The 24,988-nt window shown below is 36.3% G+C and overlaps 2 protein-coding genes across 8 annotated transcripts in view; both read left to right on the forward strand.

The window, feature by feature from the left end:
* The window catches only part of LOC107675138 (CD302 antigen-like), a 14,206-nt gene extending 9,639 nt beyond the window's left edge, over nt 1–4,567 (forward strand). The window contains exons 5-6 of the mRNA XM_016469377.1: nt 3,698–3,721; nt 3,937–4,567. Of these exons, the coding sequence (XP_016324863.1) occupies nt 3,698–3,721; nt 3,937–4,139 (227 nt within the window). The 3' untranslated portion in view covers nt 4,140–4,567. The remainder of the gene's footprint in view (nt 1–3,697; nt 3,722–3,936) is intronic.
* Nucleotides 4,568–19,256: 14,689 nt separating this feature from the next.
* The window catches only part of LOC107675131 (bromodomain adjacent to zinc finger domain protein 2B-like), a 98,628-nt gene continuing 92,896 nt past the window's right edge, over nt 19,257–24,988 (forward strand). For all 7 annotated transcript variants that reach the window (XM_016469364.1, XM_016469360.1, XM_016469365.1 and 4 more), the window contains exon 1: nt 19,257–19,386. Coding sequence is in view for 6 of the 7 variants with exons in the window: in XM_016469360.1 (XP_016324846.1) it covers nt 19,359–19,386 (28 nt within the window). In the remaining variant the exon portion in view is untranslated. The remainder of the gene's footprint in view (nt 19,387–24,988) is intronic.

Genomic DNA, 24,988 nt, shown 5'->3' on the forward strand with positions numbered 1-24,988 from the left:
CTTTGGTACATTTCTCGAATCATCCTTGACATTTGCAAAACAGTAAGTGCATTTCTCAAAACAACTCGTACAAATAGCAAAACGTCATGGATTACCTGCAAAAGCCAGTCTCTTGCTCAAAATCCTTAGTTCATCTCTCAAAAATAAATATCTTTGTCAATGAACATGTCAGTGCCATCAGAATGACAAGTCCTTGTGTCATTGTGTACGGATCAGACAGTCAAATTGCTTAGTCATGTTGTCAATATAACAGTGTACTCTGGAGGGATGTTCTGATGTAAACTATGGCTACAGTTTTGATGACAATTATTGTAAATTGTAGGTTACACCTTAGTGTATGTGGGAGTTTGATTGCAAGAGACTGGACAAGATTCACATTTATGCTTTTACTGTTTGTACTGTAATTTGTTGACAGACCATGTCATTGCGATACAGAAAGGAAAAGACAGCACTGCATAGCACAAAGAAAAAAAAACAAAAAAACAAAAGTAGAAATGTGAACATAGGACAATCTCCTTAGGGAAAACTGTACATGCAGTGCTGTAGGAATTACAGTGCAGTCTTCCTACACCTCCTGACGTTCCGGTCTGTTGGGCCACAAATTCTCATCCACATCACAACGAATATCTTCTCTTGCGATGCAGCGTGGAAAGAATCTTTTAGAGTGTCTTATCCAGCCTCTGCAGGCATCTGCTGTGATGTCATCACACGCTGCATCCATGGCAGCCAGAAGGGTCATCTGTGTATGTGGCTGGCGATCCTATACTTTCCATCTCCATGCTGAGAAAAATTCCTCAATGGGGTTAAGGAATGGAGAGTAGGGTGAGAGGAACTCCATCAGCATCCTGTTGTGGGCTGCAAACCATTGCCTGATGATGTTGGAGCGATGGAAACTGACATTGTCCCAAACTATCACGTACTTTGGCAGGTCATCTCCAATCTGACCCCTCTCTTGTTCAGGGATGAGATCCCTGTAGAGAGTGTCTAAAAAGGTGACAAGACACTCTGTATTGTATGGCCCAATAATGGGAATATGCGTTAGCACACCATTCTCAGAGATAGCAGCACCCATGGTTATGTTCCCGCCCTGTTGGCCTGGCACATCAACTGTAGCTCTATGGCCAATGATATTTCGACCACACCTTCTGCGTTTCGTTAGGTTGAAGCCAGCCTCATCCATGTAGATGAAGCTGTGCGGTGGCTCACTTGCTTCCAGTTCCATTATACGCTATATCCAGAAGACACAAAATGAGTTTTATAAATTACAAGCATTTTCATTTTGGCCAAGATACAGTTACATTAAATGTATACAGCACATATTGCATCTTCTTTTCTACAGCCATAACAAATGTGTAAAGGTCACACTTACTGTACTGTATATCACTATACGATGTTGTACTGTTTACTGTGAGGTACAGTTGCTGCATGCTCATACATGTTTTACCTGTACATACTGGTAGCGCAGCTCCTTCACTCTTTCACCATTTCTTTCAAATGGAACAGTGTACAGCTGCTTCATATTCATTTGGTGTCTTTTCAGCACCCTGTCAATGGTTGAGATGCTGACTGTTTGGATGTTTTCAAAGATGTTGTTGTCCTCTATAATGGCACTCTTTATCTCCCTTAGTCTTATGGCATTGTTTTCTACAACCATGGTGCAAATAGCCTCCTCCTGTTCAGGTGTGAAAAAAAGGGACCCTCTGCCACCCCTGTGAAGTTGTCTTGCAGTCCTATGTGGAAAAAATATAGTAATGCAAAACACAAAATTGAGTAAGAAGATAAAATGTCACTGTTTAAAGTATACTTACTGTATATTGTAAAATGCAAGTGGAATACTGTAATATTGTATGAAGCATTACAGAAAGTATACAGTATTACAGTACAGTGCCTATTGTTAGATTACATACCTGTTCTGTCGACGAAAAGTCTGAATGATTGAGGACACAGTTGTTCTCCCAACATTTGGCTGCACCCTTCGACCAGCCTCAACCATTGTGAGGCCGTGATTGACAACATGATCCACAATTGTAGCCCTGATTTCATCAGGGATCCGCCTATGTACTTGGCCTCTTCTTCCTCTTCCCCTGTTTTGTCCCCTTCCCCTTCCTCCCCGCACCCTCACCCCTCTTCCACGAGGCTGACCTTCCATTTCTGTGTCACAGTATTGTAGAAATGGTACACACTATGTCCTGCTTGGTTCATATATGCTTGTAAAGTGGCACCCCTGTGAAGTTGTCTTGCAGTCCTATGTGGAAAAAATAACAATTTTTTCCACATTTTTTAAACAAACAATGCAAAACACAAAATTGAGTAAGATAAAATGTCACTGATTACAGTATACTTACTGTATATTGTAAAATACAAGTGGAATACTATAATATTGTATGAAGCATTACAGAAAGTATACAGTATTACAGTACAGTGCCTATTGTTAGATTACATACCTGTTCTGTCGACGAAAAGTCTGAATGATTGAGGACACAGTTGTTCTCCCAACATTTGGCTGCACCCTTCGACCAGCCTCGGCCATTGTAAGCCCATGATTGAGAACGTGGTCTACAAGTGTGGCTCTTATCTCATCAGGAACACGCATATGTCCTCGGCCTCTTCTGCCTCTTCCTCTGTTTTGCCTCCCAACTCCTCCGCCACGCAGCCTCACTCCTCTTCCTCTTCTTCTTCTCTCTGGCTGTTGACCCCGTCCAATTCCTTGTCCTTCCATTGTCAGACATTGAAACATTGTGTTGTGCTCCGGCTATATATATACTTGCCAGTTGATGGTTCATGAGATGCACCTTCGTTAGAGAAAATCAAGATTCACCTGGGAGCAATTTACCAATGCAGGACAGATTTAGAAAAAAAGTCTAATGGAAATGTATAGAAATATGCTTGACATATATTATGACAACTTGTTCAACCATTTTGCATGTAAAGACTTATGCTATGAACTAATGCCTAAATGTTGTGGGGGGTGAGACTATTCAACAGAGACCCATTATAATACATTTTGATCAACATGACATAAGCAATTGATAATGTAGGAAACAGCAGAGAATTGTACATAATCATTTGCATGGATGTACCAAAGCATTTGCAACTTATTCAAAGAAACGAGAAACTGCTTTTTTGATGTGCACAAGTGACACAATGATGTGAAGATTGAACAGGTAGTTTTGAGAATTTCAATTCTGATCTGAGAAATGTACCAAAGCGACTGAGAAAAACTGTAATAAAAACATTTTAAAATGTAATTAATTATTAAATGACTAAACCAATTAATAAATGTCTGTTGTGTTTTATTTTAGCATTCATTTTTCATTTTGTATTGTTTTTAATTTAAGCACAAGCTCCTGACATTTCATTTTGGTTAACAGGGTTACGGTTGTCAGAACATTACTCGGCATTAGTGAATGTCACCTTTTTAAATCTCGATGTCTTTGAACTTTCTAGTTCTTATATGTTCAAATATTTATTTAATGATTCATTTTTGAGTAATTTGGCCATCCATAGGTTTCAGGTGCAGTGAATGATGTAATATCATAATTTTGCTAAAATAATATAAAATGGTACATTTGTGGAAAGAACGTACTAGTGCATATTTTTAGTTTCCAACATTATGGAAGATAAAATGTAGGTATGCTTTGCCCATAAAGATTTTAGAGTGTAATTTGACTTTCAATCTTTTTTATTTGTTTTTCAGAGGCAGTCTGGATAAGCCCACCGAGTAAGCATGATCTTATTTTTGTTGTTAATGTGATCTTGCTATTATATCTGTACACTAAAATTAAGTGAGTTTTCCCCATTTGTCTCCTCTTTTTTTTCCCTAAAAGACATAATGTCCATAATTATGTTTGTTTGAAGCCGTCATGTTCATTGTAAATCATTTAAACCATCAGAAATCATCTTGAGCATTCTATTTCTTTCTTCTCTCATCTCTAGAGGGCAGTCCTCTTCTGTCAGCTCTGGTCATCATCAGTGTGGCGCTGATACTGCTCGTTTCTGCAATGGTTTGGTTCTTTCACCAAAGAAACAACTCTGGTTCATCCATCCTCAACCTGATCGAGTACCACCCGCCCTTCAGATCCCCGTCCACCGATCAGGCCTGCTTGATAGAAGCTGAAGAAATCGAGGTGGTACCTTAGTGTTTTTCAGTCGTGCCCGGGTGAGAATAATCAGCAGGTGTTCACGGGAGACTGTGAACTCTTCCCTTTTCACTGGTTCCTCAGCGACGGTCCACGCAGAACAAAACGAGGCAGTCGTGACTCAAATTATCTCTTTCTCTGGGGTGGAATGGAGGACTGTGTGGGGAAATATGATCTGTCTGAATGCCATGTGTGAAATAAACCTAAAACAGTTGCTGGGGTTTTATTACGCAGGAAAATTAAGCACATTGATCTTTTCCTTCTCCTTGAAGACTCAACTCTTTAGTGACTCTGCTTTACTAATATTTTCTCTGAGCTGCTTTTCTCATGTGACTTCTGTGAGATTAGTTTCATTGTGTCCTTACAGCTAATCATGTCCACAGGCTGGTTGCAAAAACTGAAAAATAATCAGAAAAATTTCTAAATTATATATAATCTTAAAACATTGAATACTGATATGTAAAATGATAAAAAAAAATACATATATAAAAAGATACTTTAAAATGTGAAATTAAAACTGCCAGTAGGTGGCAGCAAGTCACTGTTAATAAGTGAGTCGATAATTGCGATTGAACCGAATAATTTAAACGGTTGATTCATTCAGGAACGAGATGCAAACCAGTGCTGCTTTGTTTGGAACCATTTTTGTTGGCGAAATAGAGCAAAAACTAGGCAATATGGTTCAGCGATGACTTGTTTGAACGCCTCTGATTGGCTACTGCATTCCTAAGCTCAACAGCATCGTGTGTGATTGGTTACAATGAGTACAATGCTGTAAAAATAGAATATGATGTAACATAAGCAGGTCTAAATTTAATACAGCAATCGAAACTTAATTTTAAGTATTAAAGTTTTATTGAAAAACCAGGGGACCCCCCTTAATGATTATGGGAGGTCCGGGATCCCCCCAGCCCCCCTTCAATTCGAACACTGTATATATATATATACACATTTTCATCACCCTCATCTTTAACCAAGCCTGATGAAAAATTTATTCAGAAAAAAAATCTACATTTTGTTATATATTATTTTTATTGTTGTTGTTGTTATTATTATTATTATTAAATAATAATAATAATAACATTACATATATATTGCCCACATCTTCTGTTATTTTTTCCTGAATAATCATTTATAATCAATTGAAATTGACAATTGATTGCAGCTCTTTTCCATAAAATGATATTTTATAGAGACCACTGTTAAGCTCCGAAAAGGCCATATATACTGCCATATATTTTTGTGCACTATAATTTCGATTTGCGTGAAAAACAGATTGAAATTTAAGTCGTAATTCAGTTCAATTTTGTCCTCATCGCAGCTCCTAAAGCTTTGGGTTGTTTGTTAATGTTGTATGTGCCAAATTTGTCTCTGTTTCTGTTGTGAGATTTACAAAATGGGAAGTTTTGTCAGATTTCTCCCTTTGGAGTAGGACCAGTATTTATTTTCCAGCTTTCTCAGCTGAAAAGGTTACAAATATGTGTTTGTCACTGCTAGCACTGTATAAGCACCCCAAATTTTGTAGATACAAATAATTCATGATTGCCAATCACAATATATTTTAAATGTTATTGTTTTGCCACTAACAGTCTTCTGTATCTATATTGTTATGAATGAATCCAATTGTGTAAACATTGATTAAGGCTTTATTTATCCATACATGAACAACAAGCCATTTCTCAAAGAGAAACTAATCAAGTGTTGGTCTTTCAAAGTGAATAAAGATTCGTCAAACATTTCAGTTTTCGGTTTTTTAGTGTCCGATCTGAAACCAAGAACAACCAAACACAAAAAAATCATACATGCACAAATACATACATGATCCTTTTAATAGCTCAGATTTTAATGCTGCTGTAAGTAAATTCAGGCGAAACTCTCTAGAGACGTGTCAGCAAACACAGGCATGCTGAATGATTAGCAGACAGTTTCTACACGTGCAAATAAACAGAAGATGTTTGCTTTGCTGCAGACGTTTGTGTCCAGATGAGCTGCAGATGAATGTGTGTGCTGGATGTGAAATGAGAGAGCGATGAGGATGAAGTGGGGCAGCTAATTGAGGGTAGATGAATTACCCTCTGGGGTTTTTATAGATCACTGTCATTGTTCTACCATGAAAGTGTCAGTTTCCCTCTGTATCTCCAGCTGCTTCGCCTACACATGTTTGGCCATGTTATGACTGCTACATTATGATTGCTTGTACATACACGTTTGTATTTAAACCACAGTGGTACACAATTTGGGGTTGGTAATCGATTTTATAGGTTTTTCCTGTGTCCTCAGTGTCACTTTCCATCCTGCTTATTAGAATTTTAATATTTTTTATTTTATTAGAATTTAAAATTATTTTAATGCTTTAACATCTCCAAAGTGGTTGCACTGGTGAAAATAACACAAATCCTCATAAAATATGGCTTGTAAGATTCTTTAGGCTTGTTGAATAAATAAACTTGATATATTTATTTAAATGTATTTGTTTAGTTATTAATTGATTTATTTATTTACATGTATTTGTTTATAAATATTAATACATTTATTGATTTTTGTTTATTTATTATTTAAATGTATTTGTTTAGAAATTTTTATTATTTCATTATTAATTATTTATTTTATTTATATAAATGTATTTATTGATTTAATAGTAAGTATATTCTACACACTAGTGTTGGCGATAATCAATTAAATAGCAACATAGGCAGTAATTCACTGACAGATGATCTGCAGCCATAAAGGTGCTTTCATTAAGATTCAGCCTTTTTGGTAAGCAACCAACAGAATTTACTGTCATCCTCTGATCATCTTATTAAAAGTTATCACTGATGACCATTAGAGGACGCTGTGACTCATGATATGATCCCTGTTGACAGACTGTGCAGGCCAGTGTGTCTACTTCACCAATCAGAGAGATTTCAATCCACTTTTCAAACTTTCTAGAGTTTACAAACTCTAAAATTAGAAGTAATAATAATAAAAATATATATGTTATCTGTTATAATCATGATTTTTGAGGATAAGGACTTCACATTACCTGTCCAATATGTGTGTAATTTGACTAGATTTTACCAAGAAGCAGATAACTTTTCTGCAAAAATATTGTAGACTGACTGGACACATGACCTTTGTTGGTGCGTTAATATGTGGTTGCCAAGGTGTTGTTGTGTGGTTGCAAAGGTGTTTTTTGTGGTTGGTGTGTTGCTAAAGTGTTCCAATGTGGTTGCCATGTTGGTGCTAAAGTTTTTGCATGGTTGTTGTTGTGTTGCTATGTGGTTGCCAGGGTGTTGTTGTCTGATTGCCAGGGCGTCGCTATGTGGTTTCTGTTGTGTTGATGGTGTGTTTCTATGTGGTTGTCAAGGTTTTGTCATGTGGTTGCTAAAGTGTTCTGCATGGTTGTTGCTGTGTTGCTATGTGGTTACTAGGGTGTTCTGAGTGGTTGTTGGCATGTTATTATGTGGTTGTCAGGGTGTTGTTATGTGGTTGCTGAGGTGTTCTGAGTGGATGTTGATTTGTTGCTATGTGGTTTCTAGGGTGTTCTGGATTGTTGCCAGGGTGTTGCTATGTAGTTTCTAAGGTGTTCTTTGTGGTTGTTGGTGTGTTGCTATGTGGTTACTGGGGTGTTTTGGGTGGTTGCCAAGGCATTGATATGTGGTTGTTGGTATGTTGCTATATGGTTGTGCGGCATTGTCATGTGGTTGCTGATGTGTCCTGAGTAGATGTTAGTGTGTTGCTAGAGTATGTGGTTTCTAGGATGTTCTCTGTGATGCCAGAGTGTTGATACATGGTTTCTATTAAGGTGTTCTTTGTGGTTGTTGGTGTGTTGCTTGGGTGTTTCAATGAGGTTGCTAAAGTGTTATGAGTGGTTGTTGTTTTGTTGCTGTGTGGTTAATAGGGTGTTCTGGATGGTTGTCAAGGTGTTGCTATGTGGTTTTTAAGGTTTTCTTTTTGGTTGTTGGTGTTTTGCTATGTGGTTGTCAGGGCTTTGCCATGTGGTTGCAAAAGTGTTCTGAGTGGCTGTTGGGTTGAATTGTTACTGTGGTTTTCTAGGTGGTTGCCAGGGTGTTGATATGTGGTTTCTAAGGTGTTCCGAGTGGTTGTTGGTGTGTTGCTATGTGGTTGTCAGGGTGTTGTTATGTGGTTGCTGAGGTGTTCTGAGTGGATGTTGATTTGTTGCTATGTGGTTACTAGGGTGTTCTGGATTGTTGCCAGGGTGTTGCTATGTAGTTTCTAAGGTGTTCTTTGTGGTTGTTGGTGTGTTGCTATGTGGTTACTGGGGTGTTTTGGGTGGTTGCCAAGGCATTGATATGTGGTTGTTGGTATGTTGCTATATGGTTGTGCGGCATTGTCATGTGGTTGCTGATGTGTCCTGAGTAGATGTTAGTGTGTTGCTAGAGTATGTGGTTTCTAGGATGTTCTCTGTGATGCCAGAGTGTTGATACATGGTTTCTATTAAGGTGTTCTTTGTGGTTGTTGGTGTGTTGCTTGGGTGTTTCAATGAGGTTGCTAAAGTGTTATGAGTGGTTGTTGTTTTGTTGCTGTGTGGTTAATAGGGTGTTCTGGATGGTTGTTAAGGTGTTGCTATGTGGTTTTTAAGGTTTTCTTTTTGGTTGTTGGTGTTTTGCTATGTGGTTGTCAGGGCTTTGCCATGTGGTTGCAAAAGTGTTCTGAGTGGCTGTTGGGTTGAATTGTTACTGTGGTTTTCTAGGTGGTTGCCAGGGTGTTCATATGTGGTTTCTAAGGTGTTTCGAGTGGTTGTTGGTGTGTTGCTATGTGGTTGTCAAGGTGTTGTTATGTGGTTGCTGAGGTGTTCTAAAAGGTTCTTGATGTATTGCTTTGTGGTTACTAAAGTATTCTTGTTGGCTGCCAGGTCATTGTCATGTGGTTTCTAAGGTGATCTTTGTGATTGTTGGTATGTTGCTAAGTGGTTGCCAGGGTGTTGTTATGTGGTTCTAAATGGTTCTTGGTTGCAGGGTAAGAGAGTTCAGAAGAAGCCAGTGATACGCCTCTTTCACACAGATCCCCACAGATAAATTACTCTGCTGTTGGCAGGAACTGAAAGCGCTCACCTTGCACATATTTCTAGGGTTTTATATTCATGGTGGGTGAATTAGTAATGACTTGTAGTCATATCAACAATGCCAAACTCCAGCTGCAAGATGGAACGAGGAATTATGATGCGTAGAAAGACACAAAGTCTGATTTTTATTGCACTTGGTAAATAAGCAAAACATTAATGACTATAATGAGGATTCTCACTGCACACAAATCTATTTTTCAAATCCAAACTTTAAGACTGACTCATTTTTTGAGTAATGAAATCAGATCCATTTGTTAGAATAGAACTCATGAAGAGTATCAAAGAACAGAAGCAGTGGAAACATTATTGCACATTTGCACATTCATGCTTATGATGGGTCTGATGCTATTTGTAAAATTCATATGTGATATTTTGTGGTTCAAACTACAATGATTTTTTTCAGCTACACCAAAAACTGGATTGTTCCTCCTGGAGAAGGCATGTCCTGCTGTTTTATTATGAATCTATTGTGAACTGATAAAAAAAATGCATATCTCACTGTGCTGTTGATGGGAAATGCGGTTCTTATCTCTTGTGTAGTTTAGTCATTGTTAATCATTTTGCAAGTAACTCCCAGGGCAAAGTCCACCTGAAGGCACACACACACACACTTTAGTCTGTGCTTCCTGTGTTTGTCTCCATTCTTATGAAACCTTAGAAAAAGGGCATAGAGTGCAAATGCTGGAGAATTTCAGGTTGTTGCCATGTGGTTTCTAAGCTGTTGTTTGTGGTTTCTCGTGTTGCTATGTGGTTGCCAGTGTGTAGTTTCTAATGTGTTCTGTATGGTTTTTGTTGGTGCATTGCTAGGGTGTTCTGAGTGGTTGTTGGTGTGTTGCTATGTGCTTACTAGGGTGTTTGTGGTGGTTGCCAGGGTGTTGCATGTGGTTTTTAAAGTGTTCTTTGTGGTTTTTGGTGTGTTGCTATGCGGTTTCTAAGGTGATCTTTATGGTGGTTGTTGTTGTTGTTGCTGTGTTGCTAGGGTGTTCTTGAAGGTTGCCAGGGTGTTGCTATGTGGATTCTAAGATGTTCTTTATGGTTGTTGTTGGTGTGTTGCTAAGGTGTTCTAAGTGATTGTTAGTGTGTTGCTATGTGGTTGCTAGGGTTTTTGGGTGGTTGCCATATGGTTTCTATGGTATTCTTTATGGTTGTTTTTGTGTCACTATATGGTTGCCAGGGTGTTGTCATGTGGTTGCTAAGGTGTACTAATTGGTCGTTATTGTGTGGCTATGTGGTGATCAGGGCATTGACATGTGGTTGCTAGGGTGTTCTGGGTAGTCGAATTGTGGTTGCTAAAGTGTTTTGTGTGGTTGTTAGTGTTTCTATGTGGTTGTTAGAGTGTTCTGTTTGGTTGCCAGGGCATTGCCATGTGGTTGCTAAGGTGTTCTGAGTGGTCGTCAGTGTGTTTCTAAGCAGTTGCTAGGGTGTTGTGAGTGTGAAGAGCAGAAATGCTTTCAGACTCCAGGCAGCTTAGTATTGTTTGGTGATTTGTACTGGTTTCTGGTTTTCCCAGGGTTCAGTCTGCTGTCTGGAGCTCTTAGGACACCACAAAAGCCAGGTCAACAAAGCCTAATTTATTAGAGAGGGACACAATAGCTGCTCTCAGGGAGACGGGCGGTGTGGAGGGGAGCCTCCTTCAGAAAGAGACGGAGTCTAATAATAATAATGAAACAATAGACAAACCGAAGTGTTTCCTTTGAGTGACTCGTCCGTTTTTTTCTTTCAGATTTCAACTTGGCAGCAGTATTCTTAGGATAAATCTCACAAAATGTAATCATATTTTACCCCATGATCAAAGGAAAGAATTGAGAAATTATATCTTGCTTATGTTTAAAAAATTCTATAATATATTTTTGCTGAAAGAATATAAATCATTTTTAATATCTTTTTTTATTATTATTTTTTTTATTATTATTAAGTTTTTAGTGAAAAAAAAAAGAATTTTTCAGCAATTTTGTGTATGTCCATTTGTCGTCATTAAATTGTTTTACATGTGTACGGGCATCAGCCACCCTGCTCTCTCTGTATTTGCATTAAGAAATTAAATAACCCATATCAGTCAGCCATTATTTATTTGCATAACAATAAAGCATATTTCAACCCCACAAATTTTCATTACCATAATGCAAAATTACTGTAATGTGAAAAAATATTATATATTATTCATAATTCAAATAATGTATACATAATGATAGTGTTTGATGTACTACCTTTCATTTATTATGATTTAAATATTGAAATACTTTAATTGTGTAACTTACAATTACTGTATTACAGAGAATCTCATGGAAAATACAAAAAAAAACTTTAAATTAATGTTTTAATTGTCATGAAAATAACACAAAAATTGAACTGACCTAAAATATATTTTTTTTTTAGAAATTAGAAATTATTATTAATATATTTTTTTTTTTTTCTATTGACTCTATCCTACGTAAATATTTAAGTAAATCCCTCCTGCTGCTTAAAAAAAAACTATTACAGCATTGGAAATGAATAAATTATGTGTCTCTTGCATTTCTCAGATTGGATGATTCATTGATCAACAGATAAATTGAGCTCTTGGTACAAATGCCGAAAAAGCCAGAGTCCTTTAAAATGATCCCACCAGCTTCCTCTTTAATGGTGTTGCACAGTTCTTGATTTTTCAAACAGACCTTTGCTTTTGTCTTCCGTCTCCCTCTTTACTTTTCTGTTCCAGGAGATGGATGGTTTCAGAGGGGCATATATTATGAAGAGGCCTGCCACTATTATGATTACGGCTGTAATGGCCCGTTTTTGATCAAATAACACCAAAGACATCTCATTTGCACGTCTCTCGCTTTCTCATGCAGATACATGAAGGAGGAAAAGGTTAGTGCTGACCTGACATTGCTAATTAAAAGGGACAGCATTCAGTGTTAATATAACATGACGCAAACTGACAGTTGGCATTGTGCATGCCAGACGCTGTGCACACCACCAGACATGTGCCGCTTTCTCACATCCTTTGTTAAGACAATATGGTGTTTGCACACAGAATGGCATGACAGATTATACTTGTCTTGAAAAAGGCGGTTGTTAACAATTGTATAAATGGGACTACAGAGGTTGTCTGGTGCTCTTCGGTCATTTTTGGTGTTATGGTTTTTAACCATTTTTTACTTCATCAGAATGGTACAAAACTTGGTAAAGGTTTTGGCACTTGCTATGTAAAGACAAAAAAAAAAGGTTAAGCTGTCCTGAAAAAAAAGTTAAACTTGTCCTCCTCATGGTCAAAAATGACCACATTGGAAACAAATAGGAAACACATTTTATCCATTGGACCTTTTTGAAGCTGCGACCAAACTAAATTTTACTGAAAGCTAATTTTTTGAGATATCAACCTCGAATTTGGTACACAACTTATTTAGATGTATTATATATTTATTCTTGAAGTTTTTGAGTAAAACTTGGAAAATAGGGTTACTTTGCAAAGGGGCGGAATATTTCTGGAAACTTGCCAAAAAATTCAAAAATTTTCTGAAAGTTTCCAAAAATTGAAAAATGTTTCTGGAATATTTCAGCCTCATTGCAACCCTAATGGAAACTATATATTTCATGTAAAATTTAAAAATAGTATTAATAATAAACTTTAAAAAGAGACCAAGCGCAAATCTGTGCACCAAGCTTTCAAGATTTATGACAGTTGATGTAAATTTTATTTTCAGGTATATGTTCAAAAAGTGGTAAAGAAAATGGTAAAAAATGGGTTATAACTACTGCATAAATATAACTACCATAACATACTGCATAAATAAAACTACCATAAAGTACCATAAAATAATGCAATGTCTAATAATCTAGTAATGCAAATTATTAAATAAAAAACATTATCATCATCTGTTTCACTGAAGTAAAAAAAAAATTATAAAAATTCTGTCATTTTTGACCGCCATTCAAGAAGCACCAGAGACATCACGTCAGACGGGTAAACTCATTTATTCTCTAGTCCACTTTTACAGTTTCTAATTGTGCCCATGCAAAATATTCTAACTCAAACGTTTAGGGATTTTTTTTAAATAAAGACTTAAAGGTTGTCAAAGCTTAGTGGTGGTGATGTTAAAGTCATGTGATCATGGTGTAGTTTGTTTATAGCCCACGTTTAGGTTTTTACTTCTGCAGATTGTATTTATGTTTTGTTCATCCGTGAAGATTATCATGATGAACTTTTGTTGATCACAGAGTTTATAATCCAGAGGGAACATCTGGATTGGTCTACAAAAAAAAACAAAAAAAACACCATCACTGCAGAGTTCTATAGATATAATCCAAAACTTGAAAGAAAACCATATGCTTTACAAATGTGTGAGTTTTTAGGCACATTTAAGCTTCTAAAGCTCTATTGAGGCTTTAAAGGGACAAACACACAGCTAATCAGGACATGTTGAAATGTCTAAAACATTATTCAAAGTGAGTTTTCCGTTCACATCTGCTCCTTTTTGTTTCGTTTGGTTGAGCTAAACTGATTATTATTTCTTAACAATAGTGCTTCTCTTTCCTTTTGTTCCGTTCTCGTGCTCCACCGTCTCCGGCATGGCCTTCATCTGTGAACATGCTCCAATTAACAGAGCCAAAACCAGCAGGACCATTAAGACCGCTGCCCACTGGAGGAGCCACGGAAGGAACCAAGAGGCTGCTGGGTAATACAAGTCCTGTGATCCTGTACTCATTCATCTTGTCAAATCAACACTGCTCTCGCTGTTTGCTGGATGATATGTGTTTCCTTAATGGAGCATTCCTTCTCAGGTCTTAATGTTGCCTGACAGAAGCTGGGGATTTTCCAGGGTCATATGATAACACTTGATTCTCGCAATGGCTAGATTGTTCTCTTGATTTAGAAGATTAAATAGGTTGTTTGGTCTCAGTAATGTTCAGTTTTGTGTGTGTGTGTGTGTGTGTGTGTGTGTGTTCCCAGCTAACAGAACTTTAGTATCTGGTCTTTAATAATGTTCTCAAAACTTTAGCATAAAAACATTATTCATACTGTACATTGTTCAAGGAATGTTTGTATGAATAATGTTTTAGTTGGACTTTCATCTAATGTTTTTTTTTTTTAATCTTACTGCTTGTTTCAGAATGTTCAGAGAACATTCAAAAGTAACATCCCTTTATGTTTGCAAAATAGAACGTTCCATTTAAAAACATTTTCTAAATATTAAAAAAAAACTGGAAGTTGTGAACATTCAAATATAGAACAGCATTCAGAAATAATATTTTCAAAACTTAATGGGAACATTAAAAAAATGTTCTTAGAAGATTTTTTTGTTAGCTGGCTTAGTTGTTCATGGCAAAATGAAACCAAATACTGGTTTCCAAAATGGATTCTGTCCTGGATGATATATCTAGAAATATCACTGCATGCATCTTGGTTAAATATCATCCACCAGTGGTCACTCTGTGCCTAGGTCAAAGGTCATTTGTTATTTATTTATTATTACTTGCTTTATTTTTATTATATAGCAGCCAAGTGAAATCCAATCCAATGTTTTCATTTCTAGATTCATGTCTCAAGCTTTTTCCTCTCACATAATACACTGTAAAAATTGGCAACCTGCAATTGTTACCTTAATAAAAGCTGTTTCTACCTGATTTAACCCATAAAAATGAATTGAATGTATTTAGGTTGATTCAGTGATGTTGAAAAATATTTTTAACTTGAATAATTTAGATGTTACAGTACAGATTAGTACAATTAGACACAGTTATTAGGCTTGTCCGAGAGGTCACTGAACCCGACATCTCATTTCTGAAAATATTACAAGATCAGAATCTATTTCTATGTGTTTCACACATTGTTTTGGGTAATATAAATGAGTAATGATTTTATCCATCAAACTCAAATGCTCTTTTTTCTTTTAATGCTCATCCCTCTTTGATTCCCAATCAAAATGTTCGTTTTTTTTGTTCGTTTTCAAATGCATGAATTATTAATATGCATATGTAAATTGTGCAGTGACATAAAAGGGTATTTTTAATTTATAAATACACATACAAAACCACCACTGAGAGATGAATCGTTTGAATATTTGAATACATTTTCCATGTCAGCAAGCAACTGAATAGTCACCCATCTAAATGATACGCACTGTACAATCTGACAGTAATTAATTCCTGCCGCTGTCAGATTCATCTGCAATAAAAGAGCAATTACTCTATTTAAGAGAACATTTACCAGAGATACAAAGCCACAATTACTCTGTCTTTAATTAAGTGCAGGTTAATAGCACAATAGCAACCAAACAGTGTGATTGTGGGTTACTTAGCTTAGCCTTTTTTAGGTCAAAGTTTAACAAATGAAATTAACTGTTTAAAGGGGTCATGTGATGCTGCTAAAAAGAACATTATGTTGTGTATTTGGTGTAATGAAATGTGTTTATGTGTATTAAGGTTCAAAAAACACATTATTTTCCACATACTGTACTTTAAATTGCATCATATGACCCCTTTAAATCTTTGGTCACTGTGTTTAAGAAGACTGTGTATGGGTCATTCCTGTAATGTTTCCAGAATATACAGTACTAGACTTTCTATTCCTTTATTTCTTTCTCCTATCCAATTTATTCCAACAAAACATGATTTCTTAGGAATATTGTTTTAAAGTGATCATTTATAGGTTTTTCCTGTTACATCTTAATTCCTAGAACTATTGGAACTATTCCTTTAAGGAAGCGTTATTATGGATTATGGACTCATATTTTGGCCTTAATGATGGATTTGTTTCTTACAAACATGCAGCTTTTCACTTCACAAGATGTTAACTGACGGACTGGAGTGGTGTGGATTATTGTGATGTTTTTATCAGTTGTTTGGACTCTCATTCTGACGGCACCCATTCACTGCAGAGGATCCATTGCTGAGCAAGTGTTGCAATGCTACATTTCCCTAAATTTGTTCTGATGAAGAAACAAACTCATCTACATACTGGGATGGCCTGAGCGTGAGGACATTTTCAGCAAAGTTTCATTTTTGGGTGAACTATTCCTTTAAGTAACAAAGTCTTGTGTTAACCAATATCATCATCCTCCATGAAGTGACAACATCATCAGCGATATTGTCAATGAATTTGATAAATTATGTGATATTTGTAGTGTTAGTTGGTTTGTGCCTGTTTGATCAAATTACATTTCATAAAATGTGAGGTCAAAATGTTTGGAGCAAGAATGATAGGCCTACATAATAAAATGATCCTTTTGTCTTCTTCCTTTTTTTGTGTTGCATGGATGGCTCTTGTTTTTGCAGGAAAAAAGAGATTACTCTCTGCATTCCCTTGATATGTCTAAAGAAAATCAATAACTCTGGCTGCATGGGCTCTGGTGGACAATGATGACAAGTCCTCGGGATGCGCCACAGCAGACTAATGTGGAAAAATAGTAATTAAAACAAAATAGCTACATTCATTTGTTTTCCATCAGCCTCTGGAGAGATAGTGTGCAGCGTGGCTCTCAGTCTCATTATACTTTCTAATCAAGACTCTTTTAAAAATCCTTTTTAAGGCGACAGGCAGATTTGCCCTTCCCCCCGTTGCGCTGCTGCGCCTTGCCGTCATTGTGCTTCTGCTTATTACTTTACAAATGACCGAGGTGAGGCTGACATTTTCACTGCATGCAGAAAATCTCGGTATGTACGGCCTCTGCGGTAATGAATTTGCTTTGAGCTTTCACTTCCCCCCTCTGCTTTTCCCAATCTAGGTTCCCCAATACAATTAAAATCACAGCATCTCGCTGCTGTGACAAAAGCATCTGATGAAACAGGAGAGCTGGTCCCCGACGCCACTCCAAAAGCAACACACAAACCTCAGTGAAAAGAATATGAGGGTAAAATCAATGAACTCGCAGGACTGTGAACAGCCACGGAAACCTGCTTTAAATTCTGAGAGCTAAATAAGGATTTCACATCTTTAATTCAGGAGTGACTTTGTCAGTAAATTGGTCTCTTATTGTTAACAGGAGCGACGTGTGAAATCACAGGGCCTGTGGATAAACACACCATATCGATATTTTAACAGTTAACTTATAATAATTTTCACCTTCTCATAAATATATATCGACCACATCATTTTGTGCTGGTAAAAAGCAGTCTAAATATATGTAGGTGTAGCCTACTTGTGGTCACAAATGATCTTTTCTCTCCATGCATTGGTGCTTTTTATTAATATGTTAATTTATTCACGAATCCAACTGTTTATTGAAAATCAGCTTTAAAGCAGTACAATGCTTAGCTGGTCTCCCAGCTTGGCTAAACTGGTTTTAGAGGGGCACTTGTCAGCTGGTCAGGTTGGTTTAAGTCAGGTGTTCTCACTGCATGACTTCATGATATTTTGGACACTGCTGTACCCCCAATATTCTTATATCAGTACCTCAGGACTACTTAAAACTCGTAACACTGTCTAGCCTTATTGTATCTGTTACTGCCACTTATTTGTATTTAATGCTCTGTCTGTGTTATTGTTCTGCCTATGGTCACTGAAGTCACTCAATATCTCAGTGCCCTCCACGTACGTCTATATCTGTATGTTTTTTTGTATGGTCCTGTTATTGTCACTGTATGTCTGAGCCTCGTCACAAGCATTTCAATGCCCAGTTTTCCCCAGTGTTAACTATGCAAATGATAAATAAATGCCTCTTGACTCTTGATATGTCACATCCAGTGCTGTTGTCATGTATCTGACTGATACACTTCAGGATTTTTTCTTTTCTTTTCTCCATGTGAACTTAAGCATGTGGCAATTTATTCATTTTTAATTTTTTTGCTAACTGAAATCTGTGGTTTAGGCAAGCAAACAATAATGCCTAAATGTAAATAATAAAAAAGAAGAAGTTACACTCTAAAAAATGCTGGGTTAAATACAACCCAGTGCTGGGTAAAATAGGGACAAACCCAGCAATTGGGTCAGTACCTCAGGACTACTTAAAACTCTTAACACTGTCTACCCTTATTGTATCTGTTACTGCCACTTATTTGTATTTAATGCTCTGTCTGTGTTATTGTTCTGCCTATGGTCACTGAAGTCACTCAATATCTCAGTGCCCTCCGCGTACGTCTATATCTGTATGTTGTTGTTTTTTTGTATGGGCCTGTTATTGTCACTGTATGTCTGAGCCTCGTCACAAGCATTTCATCACATCCAGTGCTGTTGTCATGTATCTGACTGATACACTTCAGGATTTTTTCTTTTCTTTTCTCCATGTGAACTTAAGCATGTGGCAATTTATTCATTTTTAATTTTTTTGCTAACTGAAATCTGTGGTTTAGGCAAGCAAACAATAATGCCTAAATGTAAATAATAAAAAAGAAGAAGTTACACTCTAAAAAATGCTGGGTTAAATACAACCCAGTGCTGGGTAAAATAGGGACAAACCCAGCAATTGGGCTGTTTTGACCCAGGTTTAAATGCATTAGTAGTGCAACAAATTCATTTCAATTTAAGGAATAATTCAACAAAAATGAAAATTCTGTCATTATTTAGGCTACTCAATGTAAGCTATTATTACTAGGTTTTTTTTTTTATCGTTAACCGTGACCACGTTTATCAAGCTGTAAAAAAAAACACGATTGACATGCAAAAAGTGTTTCACTGATATCTACTATATCTGTAAGTGTGGATTTTTTTGTCTGTAAAAAAAAAAGTTTGTTAAATTCTAAGGAATACACGAATCAAGATTCATAATGATTAATTTTTTTTTGCCATTGTTGTTTTTCTTCTGTTTCTGAAATCTAACAATAAAAAAAAATCAAAGAGCCAAACCTAAAAAAAAAAAAAAAAGCTAGCAATTCAATTCTGCTTACTCGGATAAAACAGTAATATCAACCTATCAAACGGAGAGATTCTGTTATGGTAGCGGTTTCGGATTTGTTCTACATGTAGCCGAAGTGAGAATGACACAAACGAAGCGCTGGAATGTTGCGGTCACACCGCTTTCTTCAAGCGCGACCGTGAACGTGAAGCTGGCGCTAACCGCCTTCCATACACGCATTCCGTTTAAAGACTTATGGCGTATAACGCCTTCCATACTTCTTCGCTTCAGATTCACACGCACTCACAAGTCGCACAGGCAGCGCTGCTCTCCTCATACCGCTGCCGGACTCTAAGAAACCACTCGGAAATTATCCGTTTCCTTTTACGAGGTCGCTGGATGATTTATCTCAAAGTGAAAGCAGAAGGTGAGCGAATTATTTCACTAATCTGACGGAGACCGCGCGCGCTGGTTTGTGTCTACTTGCTGTTTGTTGTTTGCGCACTGAATCCGATAGAAAACGGTCACAAACTCACCGAGAGATGAGTTATTGATCTTAATCTGTGGTTACAGTCATCAGGTATAGAATGCATATGAAACTTGTCAAAGCATTTCAATTAAAACGCGGCTTTTCAATCTTAAAATCGTGCGTAAAGTAGTTTTCTGTCATGACAGTCCCTTTGTGTACACTAGCATCACCTGGTCAATCGGTAGTTGACATATTAATGAGGTTGTTCTTATTCAAAACCAAATCTATATATTTTATAAGGGAAAGTGTGTGTCTTAACTGTTCACTGTTTAATTGTAGCTATCAATTTGTTATACGACTTATGGATATTTAAGTACAAATGTTGCGTCTATCAATTAAAGTGAGCCTATAATAAAACAAAATAATTAGGTAAAAATGTACTGTAAAGATCGTTAAGATGTTTTTCTCATCTTTGATGTCAACAGCAGTTAGTAATAGAGGAGAGAAACACGAAATTGTGTCATTTTTGCACAGTATTCAGCTTTGCTTTCAATCAGAAAGATGTTTTTTTTTTAGTGCTAGAGCGCTGATCTTCGCTATGGATATTTAGCATTTGCCAAATCATTGGAGTCAAAAGGAAACAGCTGGGCAGGAGAGGTTTGATGTTACAGATGTTGTTCAGGGTTTGATGTTCCAGCAGTCATGGATGATTTATGATGACTCCTCTACAATATATGACTGTCCTATTAAGATTGTTTTTTTGTGCATTATTTAAAGAATTCAACACAGCCGATGAAGGTGGTGAAGTCTCGATAGTGGAATTAATTTCTAATGCACTGAAGTTTTAAAATACATCATTTTGGGGAAGAATTATAAACGTGTTTGTAACTGAAATATATTTTAGTGTTTCGTGATTTGATGATTCATGCATCAGAAAAAGTGGCATTTTTATGTAACCTGAACCGTTTTAAGTTTTATAAAGCTTTATGCATTTTTTTTTTTACACCTATTTGGTTGTTTAAATCAATGCATTGTTGAAACAAGTTACCATATTGAGCCAGATCACCTTGATCTGTTTGGCTTTTGAAGAAGTGTTACATGCATCCATAATCACTCTTTAAATGCTATGAGATATTGAATTGTTAGTTTGATCTCTTGAACTTCTTATGTTTGAGATTCGTTGACCGTAAGAAATGGCATAAGGCGATCAGACCTTGAGGTCTCACAAGTCTCGCAAACCAAAAACGCGATTCAGATTCAGTCCAGTGACCGAGACTGTTGTCATTGGCCATAAAGATAAAAGTGGATGTTTTATTATTATAAAAAAGTCTGAGTTAGAGTAAGGAGAATTGCTCTTGAGAATAATAGGAATTACAAAGTATTACAGTAATGAGAATTTGTGCTGAATTGTCATGAAAATGTCCAAATTCAGCTTTTTTCCTTTGGATTTTCTTACTTGGGACCAGTTTGTGAAATTCGTCCTATGCGTTTCCCTCCCTCTCCGTTTGTCTTTGCCTTTTTTTCTGCAAATGCTCCGCTCTTTTGGCTGACACCGGCTGAACGGACGACGCCAGAGATCCGAGCGTCTTCCTAACAGTGTGACATTGTGCTGTAAGCCACGAGAGATCCGTGAAATGAGCTTAAATCTCGCCGCATTTGAGCTCTCAATACCAGCTGCATGATGTCTCGGCACTGTATACTGCTGCATAAGACCTGTTTCAGCACTGAAGATCTAAAATAATCTATTTGAATCGTTTTTCTTTTAATCGGTTCTGTCTGAGCAAACTGATTCAATAGAATGAATGTCGGAAAAGCTGAAAAAGAAACCAGCTGAGCTACTGTCACACTACTGAAATATGTATTTAAGTTGGCGTCAGCGCTACTTTTAGTTAGTCGTTATTGATGGTAAGTGCTTTAAAGCACAGTTCTGCTTTGGTGTCTTTGAGCTAATGCATGGCAGCCGCTGTATTGCTGAGTGTCTGCTGCTCTTTGCATCTCTACTGGGAATGCGCATCTCTTCTCATCCTCGCTGATGCATCGACCGAGCAGCTGCCTGATTGTGTGAAGATGCTTGGAAGCCATTAGTGGAAATGAATTGAAAGAAACCGAAAGACCCTCCTCTTTTCTTTTTTTCCTCCCCCGTTTAGACACACACACACACACTCGGAGACATGGATTATACTAATACATTTTCTCAAACTCACGATTTGTAGTGCAAACAAATGTCTATTGTTGCTTTTTTGTAGAGCTGCAGTTGAACACAAAAGCGGCCTGTGATGTACGTGTTGTATCTCGGCTGCAGGAAGAATACAGCTGTCTGTCAGGACTTGTTTTGTGGTTGTACCTTGATTTTGCCACTTGAAAGGAAAACATAGTTTCACAAACAAAGTCTTCTTCGGTGGTAAAGATTCTTATTCTCACTGCGGAAACCGGTTTCTGGGAGTTTCTCAGAATCATTTGTGAAAAACCCTTGCGTTAGTTATTTTGTATTGTATGTTTATCTTGTAAATAATAGATGCTATTATGCTAGAACTAACAATAGCAGAAGAAGTAATAAAGAGTAAAGTGTGTTCGAGTCTTTGCTGTGTGTCTGTGTGCTGATCCTTCTGAAACATTACAAACGGGCTCAAGTGATTTCAGTTAGATCCTTCATCATTTCAGGTCAATTTTTTTGCCCAAAATCAGAAAGAAACTTAGTTATATTTCACAAACAAACTAAATTAAGTCTTTTTACATTTATTTATTTGTGTGTGTGTGTGAGAATTATTTTGCACATATTTTGTCACATTTTGCCCCAAATGCTTATTCCTGAACTATATTTTATTTATTTATTTGGTTGGTTGGTTGGTATTTCTTGATAGTGGTAAATACTTTTTAATTTAAATCACTTTTTAATTTAAATCTCTGTAAAGGCTCAAGTGGTGGCTCAAGTTTATTGAATAATTATTTATTGAATATGGCTTAAGTTTATTGAATAAGATCCTTTATCATTTCAGGTCAAATTTTTTTTTTCCATAAAAAAGTTCTATTTTACCAACAAACAAAATTATCATTTATTTATTTTATTTTTTTGTTTGTTTTTTGCGTTGTGACATAATTATTATATGACATTTAAATACTTTTAAGTACTTTCCAATAGTTTTAAATATTAATATCTAATTATATTGAATTATTTGCATTATAAATAAGAATTTGCACATAAAATTGTCTGAAAAATGACATCAAAATGTGGCTTAAGTTTTTAATTATTTTTTATTTTTTAATAAGAACCTTCACAAATGACTTTCAGGTCAAATTTTTTGCCCCCAAAAAATCATTTTTTCATCGTATTAGTTTGTGACAATTAAGCACATTTTGATATTGATATCAAATAATATTTGTTTAAAATAATAATAGATTATTTTCATTACAGTAATGCTCATTGGCAGACCTATGTGCCTAATTGTCATAAAAATGACATCATAATGCAAATCTTTATAATTTATAACAATATATTACATATATTATAATAATAATTTATATATAAATTATTAAAATTTCCCTTTGATTACTTGCTTATTGATTGATTGATACCTGGACATGCTCTTGATAGGTTTCACGAGATTCACCCACACAACCTAAATGACTTGTGAATCTAATTAAATATGTAAAGCACACACACACACATGTACACAGATGGATTCTGCTTTTGAAATGCATGGCTTAAACAGCTGGAAGACCCACAGCGATGGGGGAAATTAGATTATACTGACAGTTCTGTGAATTCACCTGGCCAGAGATTCAAATAATAAAGCAGAGTTACAGTCAGAAGGTCAACACCGATTCAAAACTGCAATAACCACCCATGAATACAAACCGCTCTGCATCATAGTCTGGTATTTAAGGGGATGCAAAAATAACACCGTGCCATTTGAATGTGCTGTGTGTTATCAGGCTCAGCTCTCCCGGCAGGCAACAACATTAGCTCAAGGTTACAGTAATAGTGCTTGAAACAGCACTTTTAAATGCTAGCAGAATCACTGCTCAGATTCTGATTATTCAAAATGTTACTCGCATACTGCACACATGCATTCATTTTCAATGCAGAACGAACACTGTGCTGCTTGTGATCGCGGTAGACAGCGACTATTAGCCTACTCCATCATTTGCTTGTTTATCAGCTTTAGTTTAATATAGTGATGATAAAGCCACGAGAGGCATACGTTACAGTTATTATTATTTATATTTTTTGGGGTAAGAATAGGGGTGGGCGATATGGCAAAAATGTCATATCATGATTTTTTTTTTTTCATGAAAATCATGATTCACGATTTTATCACAATTCTTTGTCATGTTGGTTTTACTATTTTGCAAGTTGTCTGAGCAGTACAGCCAAACTAATTTCCCTATTTAAAAAACAAAGCTCTATCAGGTAACAGAAAAGAATGGCAGATATTTAGGTCAAATTGGGCGAAGATAAAAATCTTTGTCATTATTTTATCATTGTTATTAAAAAATAAGAACAAATATGCACATTACAAATACACATACAAATAAAACAAACAGTGCTTTATTTTTCAGGTTCAGTAGGTGTATTTAGCAGTAGCATTCAAGAAATTGAATGAACAAATATAAAAATAGAACACTATATACACTTCACTGTATAAATTATCCTACATTGATTCTTATTAAAGCAACTGTATTCAAGTTCTTCAGTCAAGAGCAGTGAGTGATTTTATTTTTTGTTGTTTTATTATCATTAAAGTGATAGTTCAGCCAAAAATGCTCACTCTCAAGTTGTTTTAAACCTGAAATAGTTTCTTTCTTCTGTTGAACACAAAAGTTATTTTGAAGAACGTGGGGAACCAAACAGTTGCTGGTCACCAATGACTTCCATAGCATTTTTTCCTACTATCAAAGTCAAGACCAGCGACTGTTTGGTTCCCCACATTCTTCAAAATATCTTCAGATTTCCGTCAAAATAAAAGTTAATAAAAGAAAATGAAGAAATTAAGAAAGCCAAGAATACTAGTATTGTAATTTTTACAGTTGTAATGTAAAATAAAATAATTATTATTAATTTTCTTAAATATTACATTTTTTTTTACAATGAAATGTTACGATAGAAATATTTGTTATTTTGTTTTTATTCAGTAATTTTTGTATATTTATGTAGTAGTAGTAGCAGTAGTAGTAGTAGCAGCAGTAGTAGCAGTAGTAGCAGTAGTAGTAGTAGTAGCAGTAGTAGTAGTAGTAGTAGCAGTAGCAGCAGTAGTAGTAGTAGCAGTAGCAGCAGCAGTAGCAGTAGTAGCAGTAGCAGTAGTAGCAGTAGCAGTAGTAGTAGTAGCAGCAGTAGCAGTAGCAGCAGTAGTAGCAGTAGTAGCAGCAGCAGCAGTAGCAGCAGTAGCAGCAGTAGCAGTAGTAGCAGTAGTAGCAGTAGTAGTAGTAGTAGTAGCAGCAGTAGCAGCAGCAGTAGCAGCAGCAGCAGTAGCAGCAGCAGTAGCAGTAGTAGCAGTAGCAGTAGCAGTAGTAGCAGCAGTAGCAGTAGTAGCAGCAGTAGCAGTAGCAGCAGTAGCAGCAG

This window comes from Sinocyclocheilus anshuiensis, unplaced genomic scaffold (genome assembly GCF_001515605.1).
Source record: "Sinocyclocheilus anshuiensis isolate Anshui unplaced genomic scaffold, SAMN03320099.WGS_v1.1 scaffold1005, whole genome shotgun sequence".
NCBI classification, from domain to species: domain Eukaryota; kingdom Metazoa; phylum Chordata; class Actinopteri; order Cypriniformes; family Cyprinidae; genus Sinocyclocheilus; species Sinocyclocheilus anshuiensis.